This window comes from Pongo abelii, chromosome 6 (assembly GCF_028885655.2).
Source record: "Pongo abelii isolate AG06213 chromosome 6, NHGRI_mPonAbe1-v2.0_pri, whole genome shotgun sequence".
Lineage (NCBI taxonomy): Eukaryota > Metazoa > Chordata > Mammalia > Primates > Hominidae > Pongo > Pongo abelii.
Window position 1 is genome coordinate 80,162,867 of NC_071991.2, and position 23,123 is coordinate 80,185,989.

Below are 23,123 nucleotides of genomic sequence, written 5' to 3' on the forward strand. Positions count from 1 at the left end.
TTTGTTACAGAAACCCGAACAGACTAAGACAGTTAAGGATAGCCTCCCTGGCTAAGGGCTGCCTTCAGTGGCTCAGAAATGTCATCTTATTAGGGGAAAGTCCAACTCTCATGCTAGACACTGGGCCAGCCAGATATTTCCTTTCTGTTTTTCTCCCTTTACCCTCTCTGGGAAAGTCTCAGAGTTGTTTGACTCAACACAGTTCAAATATTGGGTCATCTTTCTGGATTTCTAGTAAATAGGGAGGAGTTTGTTATGATAGGAAAATCTGAAGAAAGACTGGGCCATAGCTTTCATACAGTTAAGGTACTTTAGACATTGAAGGTCTGTAAATCATTAAACTATTCTGGTAGTAGTAGTCAAAATACACATGTATAACAGGCAGACCCCAAATGTTAACATATTTGACAGGCCCGTAAGTTAATTGCTTTTTAATGTCAGTCAAATGGATTCCACTTTGGTTTCTTGGCCAGGCTTCTATGGGCCCATTAAAACCCCATGAAGCTGAAAACATGAAACTTAATATTTGTAAAACATGTAAACAGAATAGCCTTTTTCTGCCTCACCATGTGGTTAAGACATTAGGACTAGGATATTTCAGTTTGGTATCTTTCTCAGAATCCAATTAGAGTAAGAATCTATTTTATTATCTTTTCAATCTTGTTAATAATCTAGTAACACATTTTTCACTTGAGTTTTATTTTCATACCAAATCAAAAGAAAAAAATTCTGTATTGCTCTATGTTTAGAGATGTGCATTTAGTCAGACAGTCTAACTTAGTGTATTCGTTTGGTAGGGCTGCCATAACAAAATGCCTCATACCACAGAGTTGGAGGCTTAAACAACAGAGACTGGAAGTCCAAGTTTAAGGTGTTGGCAGTTTTGGTTTCTTCTGAGGCCTCTCTTCTTTTCTTGCAGATGGCTGCCTTCTCACTGTGTCCTCACATGGTCACCCCTCAGTCCATGTGTTGTCTGTGTCTTAATCTCTAATTATAAGGGCACCAGTCATATTGGATTAAGGCCCATCCATTAGACTTCATTTCTTCTTAATTACCTCTTAAAAGGCCGTAAGTCCAAATCCGGTCACATTCTGAGGTCCTGAGGGTTAGGACTTCAGTATACAAATTTTGGAGGGATGCAATTCAGCCCTAATGCTAGGGTTTAAGAAAAGGTCTTTCTTTCAGTTTGTGAGGACTGAAGTTTCTGATTGCAGGAGGGTGATGATGTATCTTGTGAAGGCAGTGGGCCCAACACACTTCCCTTCAGAGCTCGACAGGGTGAGTGGCCTCCCGACCTCATGCCACCTCATCTTTGCCAGCTTCTTTGTAAGGTTGCTGAATGCCGTCTTCAGCACTTGCGAACAGTTGTGAACAGCACTTGACTGCAATTTGGCAATGTGTTTTAATTTATTCCATCCACTGCTATTTGCTGAATATCTCTTTTTACCTGTGAGCTCTGCATACAATAATAATAGTTGTGTTACATACAAATTATTTTCATGTCTCTATTTAACATTGAGTTAGTAAGAAAGTAAATGGAAAATATGTTGAACCTTAGATTCCTTTACAAGTCTTTATTTTCTAATTTATTCAAATGTCAAACACTGTCATCACTTGTGTATTCTTAATGAAACATAAATCACTAGACATTTATTACTATATATCTTGTTTGTAGTTACAATTTTGTTTGTGTCCAGATAATCAAAATAATGTATTTGGGTTTAAGTAAAAGTCTATTCTATAACTTTATATTAATCTATTTTTGACACGTGTAAGCACACATTTTAGAATGTCAGTGTGCAATTAGATATTCTTAGCACATGTCATTTGTGAAAAGCACTTTAAATCTAAGTACATTCAATTGAGCATAATTAAAATATCAAGATACATATTCTTCATATACGTTTTGCCACTTAATTTTTTAAGTAGCTATAAGTATCTACCATGTGAATTCAAATTAAAGGAGGGTGATTAAATTACAGTTATATGTAATGCTTTTAGTTTAAAATATAGTTGAAATTGTGCTATATTAAAAATATACTGCCATGTTTTCTATGGACAGCAGACTGATGATAGGTTTAATTTTTTTTAATGCAAGACTATTAATATTCTCTGAATATTCTCAAGACTGTTGACTAGAATGATTGGGGGTTGGGAGGCGTAAGAAGGCTTGTATTTTTATCTAATGAGTTCTTTTGACTTGACTCCTGAAGTCTCAAGAAAATGTTCAGGAATACTATCTCATTTAATAAAGAAGCATTGGAGAAAGCCTTGTTTTGTTGATACAGATGAAAGGAAATGGATCATGGGGAAATATGAACTGGAGTTCCTGAACCCTTATCTTTTAGATAATGTATTTAGGCTACTGATATTTCCTATCATTGTGAAAATGAGCAGACAGCCTTGGTGAGTCAGTTTTAAGGCACATGTAACTGTTAAACTTACTTGTCCACAACTGTTGGACCTAAAGTATATTATCATTTTAGTGAAGGCCATTGTTCTTGGAGTACTTAGAGAAAATGGGGCTGACATTAGAACTCTGGATTGTGTTGCCTTTCTAAAATGTTTGATTTCTTAAAATTCTGTTTGTTTGTTTGTTTGTTTTCCGAGATAGTCTTGTTCTGTCACCCAGGCTGTAGTGCAGTGGTGTAATCTTGGCTCACTGTAACCTCCACCTCCTGGGTTCAAGCAATTCTCCTGCCTCAGCCTCCCAAGTGGCCAAGACTACAGGCACATGCTACCATGCCCAGCTAATTTTTGTATTTTTAGTAGAGAGAGGATTTTGCCATGTTGGCCAGGCTGGTCTCCATTTCCTGACCTCAAGTGATCTGCCTGCCTCAGCCTCCCAAAGTGCTGGGATTACAGGCGTAAGCCACTGCACCCAGCCCTTAAAATTCTGTTTTTAAAAAAATAGCTATATCACTTCCCTATGTCAAACCAGAAGGGTCAACAATGAAGTCATTATGTAACATGGCAAGAGGGATTCGGGTGGCAAAACCGTAAGGAGGAGAAGAAGAAATCAAGCTTATAGAAGCACGTAGACACTGAGCGAAAGACGCAGTGATAGGAACCACAGTTTGGTTTCTTTGCAGACTAGCCCATTTCAGAGAAGGGGGTATTAGAAGAAAAAACCTATAATTTTACTTTGAGCCGTGAGGACCATTTCACGTGAAAAAAAAACAGAGCATTTGGAAATAATGATGCTTTGTATCAGTAGAACACTGTGTGTTTGAGAAGCTTGGTGCTTGGACTTCATGCTGACATGGTTGTAGTCACAGTCCTATTGCCCTTTCTGGTTGCTCTCAGCACTCCTGGATGCAAAGGTGAATTTATGAAGATCATGGACTTCCGATATAAATTACAGCAGCCAAAACTGTCATATGGAGGTGTGAACTTAAGATTGTATTGGTAGATAGGTGAAGCACCCATTGCTCCTATCTTGAAACGACTATGCTATATTTAGACAAAACCTACATCAGTATTATTATTTTGCAAGCCCATTTGAAGAAAATTAAAACTGTCACTAGTTATATATTTTTGAGCCTAAAATATTTCTCACGGCTGGGCATGGTGTATCACGCCTGTAATCCCAGCACTTTGGTGGGCCGAGGCAGGTGGATCACTTGAGGTCAGGAATTTGAAACCAGCCTGGCCAACATGGTGAAACACTGTCTCTACTAAAAATACAAAAATTTGGGAGGCTGAGGCGGGCGGGTCACGAGGTTAGGAGATTGACACCATCCTGGCTAACACAGTGAAACCCTGTCTCTACTAAAACCACAAAAAATTAGCCGGGCGCGGTGGCAGGTGCCTGTAATCCCAGCTACTCAGGAGGCTGAGGCAAGAGAATGGTGTGAACCTGGGAGGCAGAGCTTGCAGTGAGCCAAGACCATGCCACTGCACTCCAGCCTGGGCGACAGACGGAGATTCTGTCTCAAAAAGTTGGCTGGGCGTGGTGGCGAGCACCTGTAATTCCAGGTACTTGGGAGGCTGAGGCACGAGAATCTCTTGAACCTGGGAGGCGAAGTTTACAGTGAGCTGAGTTTGCACTACTGCACTCCAGCCTGGGTGACAGAACAAGACTCTGTCTCCAAAATAAATAAATAAATAAAATATTTCTCAAGGATTCAGATTTGGGAATTTTACTGCCCAGTAGCCTAGCTTTCTTATTATTGATTAATATACAAAGAAAAATTTGATATATCTGATGAAAATCAGTTATATTGTACCTACAAAAACATCTCTTCCATATTACTTGATGTATTTTAATGTCACTGAATCCATTGGTTAATCTTTATCTCTTAGAAGCTCTTAAAAGTCACAGGAATTCTAGTCCATATGATCAGATTAACCAAAAATTGAGGCAGCTACTCTGTTCAAACAGGAAAGAAAAAACTGAAAATGAATTGTTATATTGAATCTGCTTTTTCACAGTAGACAACTAGGTGTAATGGTTCTGAGCGTGGGTTAGAAATTGGGCAAGTCTGGGTTCACATTCTTTTACTACCTTGAAGAGAAGTCTCTGCTTCCATCTCATCTCTAGAAAGATGGGAATAATATAGCTTGTGTCAGCATGATTGGGGGATTGAAGGAGAAGATGTCTGTGAAGAGTTTAGCACGGTGCATCCTACATCAGAAGTGCTTGACACGTGTCTGGCTCTTGCTTCTCCAGGAAGGAGAGGAGGGGAGAAGAGAGAGTTTGCAGGGCTGTAATTATTCAAATAGTTACAGCTATCTCTTCTTTCTGGTCACACTGGTGGATAATTTGTTCTTGAAAAGTGTCTCAAGATGACTGCTCCCACTTAGAAGTTGGAAAATCACATCCTTCCAGAAAGGGATCTAGAGGACAGACTTGTGTGAAGTGTACGTTGTTAGAGGGCTGACTGGAAATAATCAGTGCAGAGATCACTGTGAGCAGAGCCACAGCCCTCAGGTCCCATAAAGGGCAGAACGATAGGAATAATCTACTGCATAGGAAAGCCAAAGAAAAGAAGGAGGACGAAAAGCACTCTGGGGAGGAAAAAATAATTGGGGTTCACTACTGGGATATCTTTTCCTCTGCTGGAAAAGAGGATCCTTCATACATAATGAATCACAGTTTGGAAATGGAGACTTTGAAAAAAAATCCTTACACAACTGGTAAGAGAGAAGTCTCATACCAGCCACTGAATTTTTGCAGCAATTTGGGCCTCCCTCCACAAGTATACTTTCAGACTCAAATTCCTCCAGCATCCAGAACCTCTTGATTAACTATGTACGCTCAATAAAGAGAAAAAGATGAGACCTCTGGGAAGCAAGAATTGGTAGAAGCTGGGCCCAATACAGTGGCTCACACCTGTCACCCCAGCACTTTGGGAGGCCAAGGTGGGTGGATCACTTGAGGCCAGGAGTTTGAGACCAGCCTGGGCAACATGGCAAAACCTGTCTCTACTAAAATTACAAAAAAACTAGCCGGGTGTGGTGGCGTACACCTGTAATCCCAGCTACTCAGAAGGCTGAGGCACGAGAATCGCTTGAACCCAGGAGGTGGAGGTTACATTGAGCCAAGATCGTTCCACTGCACTCCGGCCTGGGTGACAGAGAGAGACTCTGTCTGAAAAAAAAAAAAAAAAAAAGATGCTGAAATGCATCAAAACCAGCCTGCTCGTCATCCTCTTTTAAAAGAAAAAGATGAGTAAACCATAGCGTTACTCATTAGGATGTTACCAGATATGTGAGTTGGTCAGAGGGACTCCTAGCTACAAGTAGAAGGGGTCCACTCTACCATTGACTGTATGCAAAGTAGCACATTTTATCTACCTTTTTAAGATACTCGGCCGGATGCAGTGGCTCACGCCTGTAATCCCAGCACTCTGAGGGGCTGAGGCAGGCAGATCACCTGAGGTCAGGAGTTCAAGACCAGCCTGGCCAACATAGTGAAACCCCGTCTCTACTAAAAATACAAGAATTAGCCAGACGTCGTGGCACGTACCTGTAGTCCCAGCTACTTGGGAGGCTGAAGCCTAAGAATTGCTTGAACCTGGGAGACGGAGGTTGCAGTGAGCCAAGATCATGTCACTATACTCCAGCCTGGGTAAGAGAGTGAGACTGTCTTAAAAAAAAAAAAAAAAAAAAATGGTACTCAGTGACTCTGTGACTCTACATATTTGGCTCTTTCCATTTATCTAGTCTTGTGCTAAACTTTAAAAATTTCTGACACTTTATAAAATGTGTGTAAATGTGTATTGATATAAGATCCTCTACATGATTTTTTATTCAGAATATTCCTGTCTTCAGACATCTTCAGGAAACCCTGTTGGGGTTTTGTTTAGGAGGATTGCTTTGGATTTAGATTAACTTAGGAAAAAGTTACAATATTTAACTGTTATAATCATTTTTAGGAAAATTTGCATTTTAAATTTATAGCCCAAGTGACATATTTGCAACATTGAATCTAATGATACTTATTTCTCTTACATTCAAATGTTTATGTGCCTTTAAAAAATACATTTTTTCTTCATTTTGATCCTATATATTTCATGTTAAGTTATTCTTTATTAATGCCACTTGTAAAAGAATAAAAATATGTAAGATTTCTTTTGGTGTACCAGTTCCATTGTTCTCCTCTAATAAAGATATATAATGTTTTTGAATGTCAGGTCCCCTTTTGAAAAATGCTACAAAAAAACTGTTCACGCTGGTGCTAGTATTCAATACTAATAGAGTGGGCAATAAAATGTTCCTCAGTTCCTGATAATAGCCTGGGTGAGGGTCCACGTGGCACTGAACTTAGTAATTTATCTTCTACAGTCGTGGATGCACACAGTGACTCTTAATAGAGAACCCGCTGTGGTGCTGCCTGCAGCTCTGGGTCCCCTGCGGCCAGGTGCAGATATGCAGCCCAGTGCAGATGTGCAGACCTAAGCCCTGTTTAAACACGTGGCCACCTGCTGTATCTTCTAACCTGTTTTGAGTTGAACAGAATGCGTGAGCCTATGAACTCACCTCTGTGGTCATCAGCTGCTTCATCTTCTCTTCTGTGTTACAGATCACGGTAACTTAATCCTAACTTCCTATGGAGAGTCAGAATATTATTTTACTATTGATTCCAAAGGGGTCTTTTGTTGCTGATGTGGTTTATGCATCAGAACTTTAGTTGTTCTTGTGCCAAATTCGATTCTGTTTGTTTTTTTTTAAATCTCCAAAGCATAAATAATAAGGACAACTATGATTTGTCAGTTTCTGCTCTGTAACAAATTTATCCCCCAACTCTGTATGTCACTAAAGCAAATCCAAACTCTTCATGTTCTACCTTTCACTCCTCCATTCAGAACTTGTACTGTTATGCGTAAGCATAGCATAATTATCCCTAGTAGTTTTATCTTTCCACTCTCTTCTCCCTAGATCTTTTCTCCTTAATTACCCTAAATGAATTGTCATTGTCTCTTGATTGCTCTCGTAAACTACTGTCATTTTCTCACTTTCCCTTCCCCTGCAAGTAGACTACACAGCTCTCTCATTCCCCAGCATCCTCTTTGCAATCCTAGGTCACCCCATGTGCTGGACTTTGCCTCCCTGTGTCAGTAGACGTTGTTGGTCCTTTCGCCTTCTCACTTCTGGAAGCCCTGTTCTTAACTCTTGTGCCTGGATTGCTGTACCACTGGTGTATAGCAGAGGTTTTTCATCACTTCACATCACTTCATGGTCTCTCGCCACTTTCCATTTTTCTTCTTCATCCTCCCACCTTATCTAAACCCCTGCCTTCAGTTAGTATGTGGAGTGATGCCCTCATCTGTGTCTCTCATCCCTCTTAACTCACGCTTTCCACTGCCTTCTAAATGTGTCATTATTTGTCTTTCCAACACTTTGTTCCTGTTACACAGATGCAAAATCTTGGATCCTTTCTTTGAGCTTACTCACTCTTTTTGCCCTATATTCAGCAGCCAAACCCTGTTCTCTGTTGCATCCATTACCCAGCCACCTCTATTCAGTATACATATGATTGTTCTAATTCTGGCCTTTTATCACTCACCTAGTCGTCTAACACCCTAATTGTGACCCCTGCCTCAGGCTCTGCCTCCCGGATGAGCCCTCTCCCCTCTGCCCCTTAGGCATCTTCCCAAGGCATAGATAATGCTCAGACCTCTACAGCTCCTAAGCTGTGTTTACCAGCTCTCCTGCTGATACATAGTCACACAGACCATCTCCAGAATGCAGCCTATTCTAGGCAGCATCCTGGACCTTCCATGAGTTGGCTCCAGCAATCTTATTTTCAGCCACCTTCTTTCATACCCTTTCTCCATGCGATGTAGAGCAAAAGGCTGCCGTGATAAGAACTGTAAGTGTGCCGCTGGCATCCAGCCACTTGAGCTTGGAATCCAAGCTTCACCTTCCTAGCTGCGTGACTCCAAGCATGTTAAATAGCCTCCTTTACTTTTTGTAGCCTCAGTTTCTTCACTGAAACCAGGATTTTATTTATTTATTTATTTTTATTGAGACGTAGTCTTGCTTTGTCACCCAGGCTGGAGTGCGGTGGCACAATCTTGGCTCACTGCAACCTCCGCTGCCCGGGATCAAGTGATTCTCCTGCCTCAGCCTCCTGAGTAGCTGGGATTACAGGCACCTGCCACCATGTCCGGCTAATTTTTTTGTATTTTTAGTAGAGATGGGGTTTAGCCATGTTGGCCAGCCTGGTCTCAAACTCCTGACCTCAGGTGTTCCACCTGCCTTGACCTCCCAAAGTTCTGGGATTACAGGCGTGAGCCACTGCACCCGACCTATTATTTATCTTATTATTTACCTTATAATATTATGAAGACCAAAAAACAATTTTTTTTTTTTTTGAGACAGAATCTCACTCTGTCGCTCAGGCTGGAGTGCAGTGGCACGATCCTGGCTCACTGAAATCTCCGCCTCCTGGGTTCAACTGATTCTCCTGCCTCAGCCTCCTGAGTAGCTAGGATTACAGGTGTGTGCCACCATGGCCAGCTAATTTTGTGTATTTAGTAGAGATGGGGTTTCACCATATTAGCCAGGCTGATCCTGAACTCCTGACCTCAGGTGATCCACCCACCTTGGTCTCCCAAAGTGCTGGGATTACAGGTGAGCCACCACACCCGGCCCAAGAATTCTTATAGAACTCTTACCACAATCCCTGGTACTTAGTAAGCTAGAGGAACCTCAATAAATGCTAGAGGATGATGATGTTGATCTCATCATAATTATCATCCTTATTAAAATTTCGCTTGACAGAAGTGATGCTAGGTATATTACCCATATAAGTGTGGTATGCCCTTGTCACTGTGCCTTTGTGCCTTTCTCTGCCTGGACTACCAAAATCCTAATCACACTGTAGTCCCCAGCTAACATGTTACCTCCTCACTGGCTTAATCACCTCCCAGCCAGTAGAGCTCTTGCCCTCCTTTGAACTGTCATATCAGTTTGTCTGGATCTTGGCTCTTATCATATAATTATCTGTTCTCATGTTCCATTTTCTGTATTTATGAGGCATATAGTTATTGAACTCCATTGAAAATCCTTTCCTCTGCTTGCTGGCTATATAGCCCTGGGTACGTTGCTATATTAGTTTGCTAGCGCTACCAAAACAAAATACTACAAACTAGGTGGCTTAAACAACAGAAAATTTATATTCTCACATTTCTAGAGTCTGAAAGTTCAAAATCAAGGTGTTGGCCGGGTTGGTTTCTTCTGAGGTCTCTCTCTTTGGCTTGTAGATGGCCGCTTTTTCCCTGTGTCTTCTCTTTGTGTCCTACATGTCTGTGTCTCAGTTTTCTCTTCTTATGACAAACCAGTTGGATGGGATTACATCCCACCCTAAAGACCTCTTTTTAACTTAATTTCTCTTTTAAAGGCCCTGTTTCCAACTATAGTCACATTCTGAAATATTTGAGAGTTAGGACTTCAACTATGACTTTTGGTAGAACACAGTTCAGCCCATAACAGTTGCTTTAATCTTTCTGTGCTTCTATTTCCTCTTATGTAAAATCTGCAAAAAGTACCTCTTGAGTGGACTGAAAATATGTAATATATGCAAAGCAGCACCTTAATACCCCGTAATAGATGTTTAATGAATATTCATTACTTCTACCCTTACTAGTTCAAGCTCCTTGAGAATGAGAATAAAGCATCTTGTGTCCTTGCAGTTCCTAGGACAAACTTTGAATTGCTTATAAATATTTGGTGAATGAAAAATCAAATAGCAGAAGTGAGTCTATAATAATTGTATGCATTTCTCTTTCTCTCTTAGATGGATCCAGATACTAGATGATAACTAAGATTTCAATAACAAAGAGTATACCAGGAAACATGTAGAAAAGTCATTGTTACCACTGTAAATATAATATGCCACACTGAGCCAGTTCAGTATGGAATCTTTTCCCGTGTCCTACTTGCCACAGACTCCAGAAAGTCATAGGGAAATGATTTGTGACAAAATTGCACACACAAAAAAAAAACAGTATCTTCACACAGCCAGAGCTCTCAAGTGATGAGGGATGCAAAGACATTGTGCACAATAGGTGTTCCTGTCCATTGTCTGCCGATTCAGCTATCTTTGATCTCTGCAAAAGAGGAACCATGGGTATGGTACTGTGAATGGATAATAGACCAGGAATTGGAAGAGCGGCAGGCAGTGTGCTGCTCAGTGATGAAGTTGTGGAGAGACCCAGACACCATGCATCTGATGATAAGCATCTTCTCTTGGTGCCTTGGAGTCTCTCATTTCCTTCCAGTTCGACTCCAAAGGGCCTGTTTCATCTTCAGCACCTTTACAATGTGCCACTTTGAGTCTATAGTTCTTTCTTTCAGAGGCCACCACAGATAACGGGTACATCATTATGTTTTCTTGATATCACTACATTCTTTCTTCCCGGTGCATCTGCCTCCTGCAGCTCTCTGAAGTGGATTTGACTCCTTATCATCCCTAGTGATAGCTAACTCTGCTTTAAAGTAATTGGTATCTGTTGGTTGGCTTGGAGTCAGGGAGTTGAGTGTCAGTTCTTGTTTTATTGTATATAATGCTAGCAACTTTTACCAGTGATAGTAAAGATAAGAGATAATAAGACAATTCTGTACCTAAGAATTGTACCCTTTCATAACAGCACCACTTGGATATGTAGAAAGAGTTTGTTGTGATATCAGATGTAAAACAAATAAAAGTTATTCGTGAAATGATATGGAAGACTGGGATTAGAAACTGTGGCATTCAGGAAGCCAGTTAAGCTGATTCTCAGAATTGACAGAGACTCTAGAGATGGTGTAGTGCAGATGGTGTGGTGCAGGGATTCTCAGCCTCACTGCGCATAATAATCTCATAGGAAAATTTTAATAAGGACAGATGCAGAAATTCTTATTAAACTGTCAGGACTGAAGTCCAGAGGTCACTATATTTTAAAAAGGTCTGCAAGTGATTGTAACATGCATCTATGGAGGAAAACATCAATGTAGGAGAAAAAGGGAAAGAAACCAACTGGAGTAAAGGCTCTGTCTTGAGCACTGTGCTGGCTCCTGTACGTTCTCCATCTCTTTTTATCTTCGTAGTAAGTGAGATGGTTTGACAAATAGGGAGACTGAAGCTCTGCTTTCATGTAGGACACTCAACTGCCTCCTTCCCTGCTGTTGGCAGTGCTTGGATGAATATGCATTGTATGCCTCTTCTCTCTTCCAAGAAGACTGGTGTTCTCTGATTACTTTGTATTTTACCCTGGATAGAGATTGTCTTACCCTCTTTTGAGCTTCAAAAAATCAGCCTTCAGGCTAATTCCAACCTGGTGAATCTTTCTGAGCAATTCTACCCCCATAAAACAATCTTTACATTTTAAATTTCTATTCATTTTTCTAACTATTCATAAGATTTTCATATGAAGAGTTCTGGTTCAGAAACACAGAGAAAATCCTTACTGTGCCTCTCATGTGGTTACTTGACTAGGTGTGTTTCAGCTCATCATTCTACCAACCGTAAATAGCTGAGTCCATATCACATGGGAAATGTAGGTGCAAATTCACAAAACACTGACGGGCTGTAAACAACCAGGGAGTTGTTCTTCCCGTGGACCTGCAGGTTGCAGCAGCAGCGTCTGAGCAAAACAGAGCTGTTCTGAGCAGTAGGGCAGGGAGCAGCACGTTTTTGTGTGGACCAGAACGCACCAGCCTCTGGGTGTATCATCTCACACTCTACTTCCTAGACTAAGGCCCTTTCTTGGGCCTTTCAGTGAATCCAACCCAGGTTTGTATTTTGTGTTGTCCCCCCGCCCAAATAAAAAATTCATTTGCACTTAAGGAAGAACAAGAGTGTCTTGATTAAGGTATCAAGTTGGTAAAAATGGAAAAACAATTTGATTTAGAGAGTTAATGAAGGAACATCTGTCTTTGATTCTTTTCATTAACATTACATATATTAGGTAAACTGTGTATAGGTGTTTATTTTTCTTTATGGAAGTAACACATGATCTATATAGAAAAAATTTCAAATACATCCAAAAAAAAAAAAGGAAAAGAAAGATATTTGTAATCCCACCACTTCAGAAGCACCATTTTGGTGTATTTCTTCTACATGGTGATAGGGGATGGCAGGGGGAAATGTGTACCAGTATTTTAAACATATAAGCATTTTTACTTAAAAGTATATATTGAACATTTTTCACTGTTGACTGCATAGTATCTCCATGCATGAACATACTCAAATTCATTTAACCCATCCCTTACCATTAGATATTTATGTTGTTTCTAATTTTTCTTTCCAGCTTTTATAAATAATACTTCAAAGGCCATCCTTGTAGCTAGTTCTAATTAGTACAGTATAGTTTGGATGATATAAAAATTTCATATATCTGTGACAAAGAATAACAAGTTGAAGTACAGTAAGAAAGAATGTAATTGCTTGTGATAAATATAGGCTTAGCTTCAAAATAGCTAGCTTAAAATTTCCCTTATAATGTACTTTAAAGATTTCACTGATGATCTTGGAGATGAGGCATCTAGCCATTGCTGGAATGAAATAACACACGATGTTCAAAGTTTGGTTGGTAATTGACTTAGTGCATATTTTTGCTACTTTCACATACCATTTATCTCATGAAAAGAGCGATTCTGTACACAAGTAATACATAAACAAAAATTTTAAGAATATGCAACTCCATAAAATGAGATTTGATGATGGATTTGAGTTTCTAAGAGAAAAAAATAATAGCTTTCATCTAAGTTTACGTGTTCGCTGGCAGTTTTTGAATTATTGCCAGAATCATGAAATTCATCATTCAAGAGCCTTTGTCCTCCTAGTCCCCCTTCTGTTCTGTGTCTCCTCATTTGGATACGATCTGTGTCTCCTCGTTTGGATACGAATGCTTTTCATTTTATTACTGCCTTTGTGCCCTTGGCTTTGAGTCCTGTGGTGGCAGTTGTTTGTGCTTCAAAGAGCATTTGTAATTTCAGTGTGAGGACTTGCGGAGGTCAACAGAAATCTCTGGTCTTTGCCCTCCTTCAGCCTCCACATTAAGGATGTAGGGCTTCTTCCTAGGCAGTAACTGTATTTTGATTCATACTTGTAATCCCTAACCATTTTGATTGATGGGACAAGGGCTGAAACTACATCCTTTTGAGGATAGAATATTCTTATCCTTGAGAATAATCATTCGTCTCTTCCTGACCCACCTTACCATTTCTTTGCTTTGATCCTAAATCTTTTTTGTTCTTCTTAGGCTGGAGGCTCCCAGGTGATTTTCACAAATCCTTTAGAAATCGTCAAGATCCGTTTGCAAGTGGCTGGAGAAATCACCACTGGTCCTCGAGTCAGTGCTCTGTCTGTCGTGCGGGACCTGGGGTTCTTTGGGATCTACAAGGTAACTTTTTTTTTTTTTTTAGTCATTTATTTGAGTACTTTCTCATCTCCTAATGTAGAAACTATTCTTCAACATGAAATCCATTTTTTTTGCATTTCTACACCTGGAGAAGATGTTGTACCCAAGCTGCAGAGACACCTTCATGCCTGTTAGAAGGAGGTGCCCTTTCCTGCCGTCTGCCAAAAAACTGTCCTCATCGATACACAAATCTAGGATGACTATGATAGGAATCGTGCCCTCTAGAGTTGTTCAGTGCAGCTCCTTGCAGCAACACTGGCTAGAACTTTATTTGGATTTGTTATTGATATGCTGATTTCAGTTCAAGGAGAAACCTGTATTATAATTTATTTTCTGATCCTATACATATGGTCCGATCCATGTTTTCTCTATATATGTATGCCTTGTCTTAATTATTATAAATCTTAATCATTTTTCATTTAGAAAATGTTTTTTCAGAATGATTACAAAACCAAACTTCTAGAGGATTCTTGAAATTTGTTATTCATACTGCGCTACCAAAAAGTTATAATGGAATTTACTAGAACTGTCTGCCTATATGCCAACCTATAAGGTTTTATCAAACATAAAATATACACAAGTTTTCAATGAAGACTTTTTTTAAAAAACATTTTATGCTAGTTTGACTAAGTAAACCTTTAGGGATATGGGAGAAAAATAAAATGTCCACTTAAGATAGTTTCATTTATTTACACAGAAATGTATATAGTCACATTATATAAAATTAATACTGCTTTGTTTCTATAAACACATATCAAGAAATATTAAAATTATTCATGCATTTTGAATCAGCATCTTGATCTCCATTTAACCCACTTTTTAGGTCATCTGTTAGCATGGTTTTGCAGAATACATTGTCTTCACTTTTATCCCAAGCTTTGTGATTTGAAGCATTTTTGACTTTTATGTGTGATATTGTTCCTGCAAATTTTATCCCATAGACACATAATATTAAGATAGTCAATTGCTTTTTTCCTATTCCCAGTTAATCCTGAATGGATATAACTGGTCCCCATAATGTAACAACTTACCATATTGCTAGAGTAAACTTGAAATGACTTGTTTTGACATTTGACACAGTATTTGTGAGATCCTCCTCCCAGAAATACTTTTTTACTCTTTTCTTTCTAACCTGAGTTTTGCAAGTGACCTCAGTGAACATCTAGAATTAGTAATAATTGTGGCTGTCTCAGGAGAATCTGCCTTCCCCGAATGGTACTCTGCTTTTCCAGGTCAAGTGATTGGAAAGAGTACTCCATGATCTGAGACTTTGTGAAGATAGAATATAAAGTGATGCCCTCTTTTCTGGGATTAATTTTAGCAGGGGAAAATTTTGCCTTATATTTAGGCATATGTGGTACTTAGGAATAAACCTGCTGATTTTTTAAGTAGAACTTAAAATGCTCAATCTGTGATTCTACAATATAACACAATGTTCTATAGCTATTTTGCTTACCAATTTATTACCCAGCTGTAAAAAATAAACACTGTTGTCATGAGGCATAGCATTGATCAATTTGAAGAAAAATCATCTTTTCTAAATTTTTAGGCTCTTGCAGTCTGTAATATGTTGTAGCAGCATGTCATTTTGACAAGATGCCAGGAGTCTTTCAATGGGTTATCTGGTAAAAAGCACTTAGGTGCTATGGCAGTGACTGTTATCGAAATGTCTAGATGAGTAAAATGGTAGGAACTTGTTTGCTGATACAGAAACAGAGACTGTTAAACTACCTGCAAATGATACAATACTGGGACTTAGTGCTTTTCATCTTCACATTATTTAATAATCTTAATCCCCTTTAACACTTCTTGGAAGTAGTTGGTATCCTGATTTTGTAGTTCAGGTGAATAGAGGCTGCCAACCATGGTATCTGAGCTGAAATTGAGGATCAGAAGTTTCTTGTTTCCATTTTTGTACTAAAATTGCTTTCCTGAAATGAGCAGGATTGCTCAAGTTTGAGCAAGAGAACTCTCCCATATGAAGTTAGTTTAATTACTAGTCTAGTAGTTTAATCTAGTTCAGAAGCATTCCACAGGGCTTGGTGCTCCCTTCTAAAATGCTGTTTTTGGTGTACTGGTAATTACCAAGAAAATCAGTAATGCTTTGAGCTTCTGGAACCTTGATTTTGTTGCAAGAAAGTGACCTAGTAATCTCTATCTTCCTGTTGGTCATCAGTATCGGCTACATTCAGAGACCCGGGAGTCAGGATTTCATTCAGCAGATGTTGACCTCTGTGGTTTGGTCTCCTTTCAGTCTGATTAGCTCTTGTATTACAAGTCTAGTTGGTCCTCATTTATATTTTCCCAGCATTCTGTCTTGGGCTTTGTTTCTTGTGAACCTCTCTTCTCCAGCCCCACCCCACTTCACCTTTACGTGGTCAGACATCACAGCAGGTTAAGATCCATCTTTCTAGGGAGCATCACAGCATTAGCATTGCTTTGTAGTTTAATGTGTTTTTGTTTCAGGATAGCACTTTTTAGTAATAAAGCTTTTCTGTTTCTAGTCCTGGTTGGCTAGAAAAATGCAAATGACTAGGAGTGACCTCACACAGTACTTTTAAACCTGGTATGTGTCCCTCCAGGTGGGTCTTTAAAAAGAAGAACCACTGTCCTAGATTTAGTTGAGACAGGTAATCTTTCTCCTTCCCTCTGTTCTTTTGTTTCTGTTGTTAACATTAGAATGCCAGACCCAAGAAGGGTGAGTGGTTGGCTCTGTCTGTGTGTTTAGGCCTGCTGAGCTTTAACCTTACCTAAATTGGAAAATCAGGCTTTCTGTTTTTCTTCTGTATTGACTTGCAAAATAAGCAAACTATTCTGACTTTCCAGTAAGTGGCAATTAGAATACTTGCTTTAGAAATACATTTGCAACTGAAAAAAAGTGGAAATGGTAAACATTTTGCATTCCTAAAGTAAGAAATAGTTTAGCACAAATACAGTAAACAATGTAAATAAAGCCCCCCTCTAAAATGCCAACATTTAGAGAGATTTAGTTATAGCACAGAGGATGTAGGTGATTGAAGTGAAGGCAGCATAATTAATTGCCTTTGAAAGAGCTATTTGAATGTAATGTAGCTAAGAAAACAAATCTACAATGTCTACTTATTTTTAAAAAGAATTATGAGAATGTATTTCCCTTTCCCTGCATAACTTCTCTTTTATTGCATAAACCCCTGGAGCATAAAAATAAAAGTCAAATAAACTTAACATAGAAAAGAAAGTTGTATCCATCTACTTTTGAACATTACCTTTTCCGTAGGAGCTGTCAGAGCGTTAATGAGGGGACAAATTATACTTTAGGAATGGAATGAAACTTATCATTTAACCATAAATGGCAGCACAGCTAATTAGGCCAAAAAGACACTTCGTTAGGAAGCAGTGGAACCGTCCATGTCTCTTTTTGAGTACAAAACATGGTCGGTGAAGCAATGACAGCTGGGATCCATCAAGCACTGTTGAAAAGTTTTCAAATTCTATAATCACAAATTAAACCTTGACTCTACCTTGGAAGGTCACTTAGGAATATGGACTCTGTCTGCTGTGTTCTAATCAAAGGCATTGGTTTTTTCCACTGCATTTGACAGTATTCAAATATATTTTTATCCATATACATAAATGTTGTATACATGTGTTCATCTATAATGTGTGTATAAATGATTCATTGGACCTATTGTTCATAAACTCAGAAAGCAAGTTATGATATATCAGTACATTCTTGTTTATTCTGCCAGTTATCTCAAAGAGAGATTGATTTTTTTAGTTTAAAGAGTAAAATATAATTTATATTTCAAAAAAATCAAGTAATTTAGAAAGGTATATGAAGAAAAGTAAAATTATCTCTCTACCCTTTACTGCTCCATTCTCTTCAAAGGATAGCCACTGCTTAAGATTTTATACTAATATATCCTTAAAAGAAGAAAAACTTTCTGCTGAGATTAGTATTTCTTTTTCAAAAATTTTACCAATATCAGCATCAGAAAAGTATGTATGTTTTCAATAGCAAAGACATAGAATCACCCTAGGTTACCATTAACAGGAGATTGGATAAGGAAAATGTGGAAACTACACACAATGGAGTACTAGACAACCATAAAAAAAGAACTAAATTATATCCTTTGCAGCAACATGGATGCAGCTGGAGGCCACTATCCTAAGCAAATCAATGCAGAAACAGAAAACCAGATATCACATTTTCACTTGTAAGTTAGAGCTAAACCTTGGGTACACATGGGCACAAAGACACCAACAGGAGGAACGGAAAGAGGAAAGGAGGAAAGAGCTGAAAAGCTTCCTTTCAGGTACTCTGCTCAGTACCTAGCTGCCAGGATTAATAGAAGCCCAAACCTCAGCATCATGCAATATATCCTTGTGACAAACCTGTATATGTACCCCCTGAATCTAAAATTAAAATGAAAGGAGAATGAATATTTTACTTTTCTTAAGTAAAATTGTGTTTTAACACAAATAGAATCTTTTCAAACACAATATATCTTAAAGCTCTTTCCTCATTTTATTTAATAACTGTATAAATTTTTTTGTTTAACTGTTTCCTGTTGATGAATATTTGTTTCTAGTTTGAAGATACTACAAGCAATGCCATGGTGGTCATCCCTATGTATATTTTAACATACTTTTGTGATTGTTTAGAAAAGATAAATTCCTAGCATTGAAGTTGTTAGGTCAAAGGACATGTGCACTTTTTAGTGTTAATAGATTTTATCCAGTTTTTTCAGTTTATCCCTTTTTTCTTGGTAACATGTAAGTACTCATAAGATTAATTCTTCAGTTTATCATCTTTTAAAAACTTGTATTTTTACGTGCTCACAGCCGGACCTGAAGGAAGCAGTTGTTTAGTCTACTTTGAGAACACATTGCCATTCTAGTTTTCTGATACCCAGGGACATGCTGTGGTTTTACAACCAGCCTAGTGGTAGTTCTCACCCATCCATTTCTACTTTTATCCTTCATCTGAGCCTCTGTGAAAGCCTCTTCAGGGCTTTCTTTATTTTGACTCTTGACTCTCCTAAATCCACTGTTGCCACAGCAGCCAAAGTGATCCATTTAAAATGTAAATCATATTAATTCACTCACTCAACACACTCATTGAGAGCTTACTGTGTCCCAGGCACTGTTCCAGCCTTTAGGAGATGGCTGTTTAAAGCCAAGTCTCTGCTCACAGTATATTGGGTAGAACAGGGCAGCTATCAAGAGAACAAAGATACGGCCGGGCATGGTGCCTTACATCTGTAATCTCAGTATTTCAGGAGGCCAGGGCAATCTCTTAATGCCAGGAGTTTAAGACTAGCCTAGGCAGCATAGCAAGACACCATCCCTCCAAAAATAAATAAATGTAAGTTAACCGGGCATGGTGGTACACATCTGTAGTCCCAGCTACTTGGGAGTCTGAGGCAGGAGAATCACTTGAACCCAGGAGTCTGAGGCTGCAGTGAGCTATATGATTGCACCACCACACTCTAGCCCTAGCAACAGAGTGAGATGCTGTGTCTAAAAAAAAAAAGAAAGAAAGAAAAAAAAAGGAATACGCAAAATGAATATGACATCAGCTGGTGCTACCGTGAAGAAAAAGAAGCTGATTTAAAAAATGAGCAAAGGACTAGAATAGATATTTCTCCAAAGAAGACATACCAATGGCCAACACATATGTGAAAAAAGGATGTAAAAAATTTTCAACATCACTAATCATCAGGGAAGTGCAAATCATAGCTACAATGAGATAGCACTTCATACCTGTTAGGATAGCTATTATCAAAAAAAAAAAAAAAAAAAAGATAAGCAATAGTGAGGTTGTGGAGAAATTGAAATCTTTGGTGGTAGGCCAGGCGCGGTGCCTCACACCTGTAATCCCAGCACTGTGGGAGACTGAGGCGGGCAGATCACGAGGTCAGGAGATCAAGACCATCCTGGCTAACACGGTGAAACCCCGTCTCTACTAAAAGTACAAAAAATTAGCCGGGTATGGTGGCATGTGCCTATAGTTCCAGCTACTTAGGAAACTGAGGCAGGAGAATCACTTGAACCCGGGAGGTGGAGGTTGCAGTGAGCTGAGATTGTGCTACTGCACTCCAGCCTGGGTGACAGAGGGAGACTCAGTCTCAAAAAAAAAAAAAAAGGAGATCCTTGGTGGTAGAAATGTAAAGTGGTACAGTCTCTGTGGAAAACAGTATGGAGTTTTCTCAAAAAGTTAAAATAGAACTACTATATGATCCAGCAATCCCACTTCTGGGTGTACATCCAAAAGAATGGAAATCAGATATCTGAAGGAGATATCTGGACTACCAGGTTCATTGCAACATTATTACAATAGACAAGCTATGAAACAACGCAAATGTCTATCAACAAAGAATGAATAAAGAAAATATGGTATATTATAGCCTTAAAAAGGAAGGATATCCTGCTTTTGCAATGAGATGGATAAGCCTGGAAGATATTACATTAAGTGAAATAAGGCAGTCACAGAACTTCAAATACTGCGTGATTCTATTCATATGAGGTATCTAAGTGTACATTTCTTGATATATGAGAGAGAGTGACCGAGTCTTTTCACAAATATACCAACATCAGAAATTGAAATAAGTAAATAAATAAATAAAAATGTTGTGTCTTACTCCTGATGGACTTTTATTCTCTCATTTAAGGAAGGATTTTTAGAAATTTAAGGAGAGGGTATCAAGCATACCTCAAGGAGTCAGGTTTTGTATCTAATATGTGTGAACATTTGAAAAATACTACAGGTCATGTAATGTCCATAATCTCTGCTTAAAGGTATTAAACAAAAACTGGAAAAAAAAAAGAACTTTTAAAAAATAATTTCAAATTTTATTTTACATTGGAGGGAACATGTGCAGGTTTGTTGCACAGGTATATTGCATGATGCTGGGATTTGGGATATGAATGATTCAGTTACCCAGGTAGTGAGCATAGTACCCAACACTTAGTTTGAAAAGAAATATTTTCCTTTTTACAAAACTTCCCCTGTGCTTCAGATGAATCATTGACTCGTCTGTAGAAAGAGGATAATAATCGTACCTACCTACTCATAGGATCGTTGTGTGGATTTACTAAAATAATGTATGTAAAGCATATAGGATAGAGTTGAGCACATAGTACGCATGATGTGTTAGTTATCAGCTTTTCATTATTGAGTGTCAACTAAGGGATTCTTGCAGGAATACCTAGTTACTTCCACATTATTCCAGTCCTGGGTAATTTCCAATGCTGTGTGGTCAACAACCTCTCCAGGCCAGGTCTTCTGCTTTGGACTTCAGAATAGCAAATTAAAAGGAGATGGCTTGAAAAATATTATTTTTATAAAACAATGCCCAGAGGAATTGAGTGTGCTATAGACACCAGAAAAAAAGGATTCCTTAAAGTAACAGCAAATGATCAATTTTTTTAACCATTCTTTTATTCTTTCGCCAAATGTATATTGAGTGCTAACACTATTAGATGCTAGAGTACCAAAGATGTGTACAGTATCATTGCCTTAAAAGTGATCTATGTTAAGGGGCAAGAGAAGAGAAACATATAATTCTAGTGCCAGCACTTTGGGAGCACAGGAGTTCAAGACCAGCCTGAGCAACATAGTGAGACCTCATCTCTACAAAAAAATTTTTTTTTAATTAACTAGACATGGTGTCATGCACCTGTAGTCCCAGCTACTTGGGAGGCTGAGGGGGGAAGATCACTTGAGCCCAGGAGGTCAAGGCTGCAGTGAGCCATGATTTTACCACTACACTCTAACCTAAGTGATAGAGCAAGACTCTGTTTAAAAACAAAGAAAAGAAAAAGAAAAAAGTGCAACAAATTGCAGGTGTAGGATAATTGAAAATAATCCAGACTAGACACATCAGAGGAAAACTGCTGAACACCAGAGCTAGAGAGAAGCTCTTAAGTGGCCAGAGAAAAAAAGTCAATTTACCTTCAAAGGGGCAGCAGTTGAACTGACAGCTAACCTAAAAATGGCAACAGTGGAAGCCAGAAGACAGTTGAATGGGGGTGTCTTCAATATGTGGAGGAAAAAAACCTTTCAACCTAGACTTGTATACCCTGTAAAAATTGCTTTTAAGAACAAGGGTAAAGATATTTTTTAGACTAGCAAAACTCAGAAAGTGTATCACCAGTAGAACCTTAATGAAGGAAATTCTGGAAAGTGATCCCAGGTGGAGATGTGACATGAATGAATAGCAAAGAAAGTGGTAAATGTTTAGTCTTGTTAAAAGTAAAACTTCAGCCAAATTAAGGGAGTTTAATTGCGCAATGAATGATTCGTGAATCAGGCAGCCCCCAGAATCACAGCAGATTCAGAGAGACTCTAGTGCAGCCACGTGGTGGAAGAAAATTTATCAACAAAAAAGGGAAGTGACATACAGAAACAGGAAGTGAGGTACAGAAACAACTGGTTTGGTTACAGCTCAGTGTTTGCCTTATTTGAACACAGTTTGAACACTGAGCAGTGCATGAGTGGTTGAAGTATGGCTGCTGGAATTGGCCAAGACTTAGCTGTTGTTACAGGTGCATACTTCTAAGTTAGGTTTTCAGTCTTGTCTACCTATTAAGTTAGGTTGTAGTTCGTCCACAAGGACTCAGATATGAAAGTATGGAGTCCTTCTCAGGCCATATTTAGTTCACTTTAACAGTCTAAATAACATTGCCATAATTAAAATATACATATAATTTAAGCAATATTAAGCTATTTGAAATGCTTAATATTTATGAAGCCAGCATTAAAGTGCATATTGGTAAAATTGGAATACTTTTAAGTAGTCTAAAGTATAAATATTTCACAGGAGGAAGGAAAAGAAAGACTACAGTAAGTTCTGTATGCATGTTAAAACTGTCAGAGTAAACAGACTAGAAATAAACTTTACATCTTCTAAGCAGGTGATGAAGCAGAGGGAAGGGAGAAAAATGATGAAAGGAAGGCATGAAAGGAAAGGAAAGAATAATTGAAAAGGTCAAGGCTGGGTGCGGTGGCTCACGCCTGTAATCCCAGCACTTTGAGAGTGCTGAGGTGGGCAGATCACAAGGTCAAAAGATCAAGACCATCCTGGCCAACATGTTGAAACCCCATCTCTACTAAAAATACAAAAATTTGCTGGGCATGGTGGCGCACGCCTGTAGTCCCAGCTACTTGGGAGGCTGAGACAGGAGAATTGCTTGAACCAGAGGTGGAGGTTGCAGTGAGCCAAGATTGCACCACTGCACTCCAGCACTGTCTCAAAAAATAATAATAAATAAATAAATAAAAGGTGG

At 38.8% G+C, this 23,123-nt stretch overlaps 1 protein-coding gene across 2 annotated transcripts in view; it reads left to right on the top strand.

Annotated features, from left to right (window-relative positions):
• SLC25A13 (solute carrier family 25 member 13) overlaps nucleotides 1–23,123 on the top strand; it is a 206,446-nt gene that overhangs the window by 165,990 nt on the left and 17,333 nt on the right. For both annotated transcript variants that reach the window (XM_024249984.3, XM_024249983.3), the window contains one exon: nucleotides 13,695–13,835. In XM_024249984.3, the coding sequence (XP_024105752.1) occupies nucleotides 13,695–13,835 (141 nt within the window). The remainder of the gene's footprint in view (nucleotides 1–13,694; nucleotides 13,836–23,123) is intronic.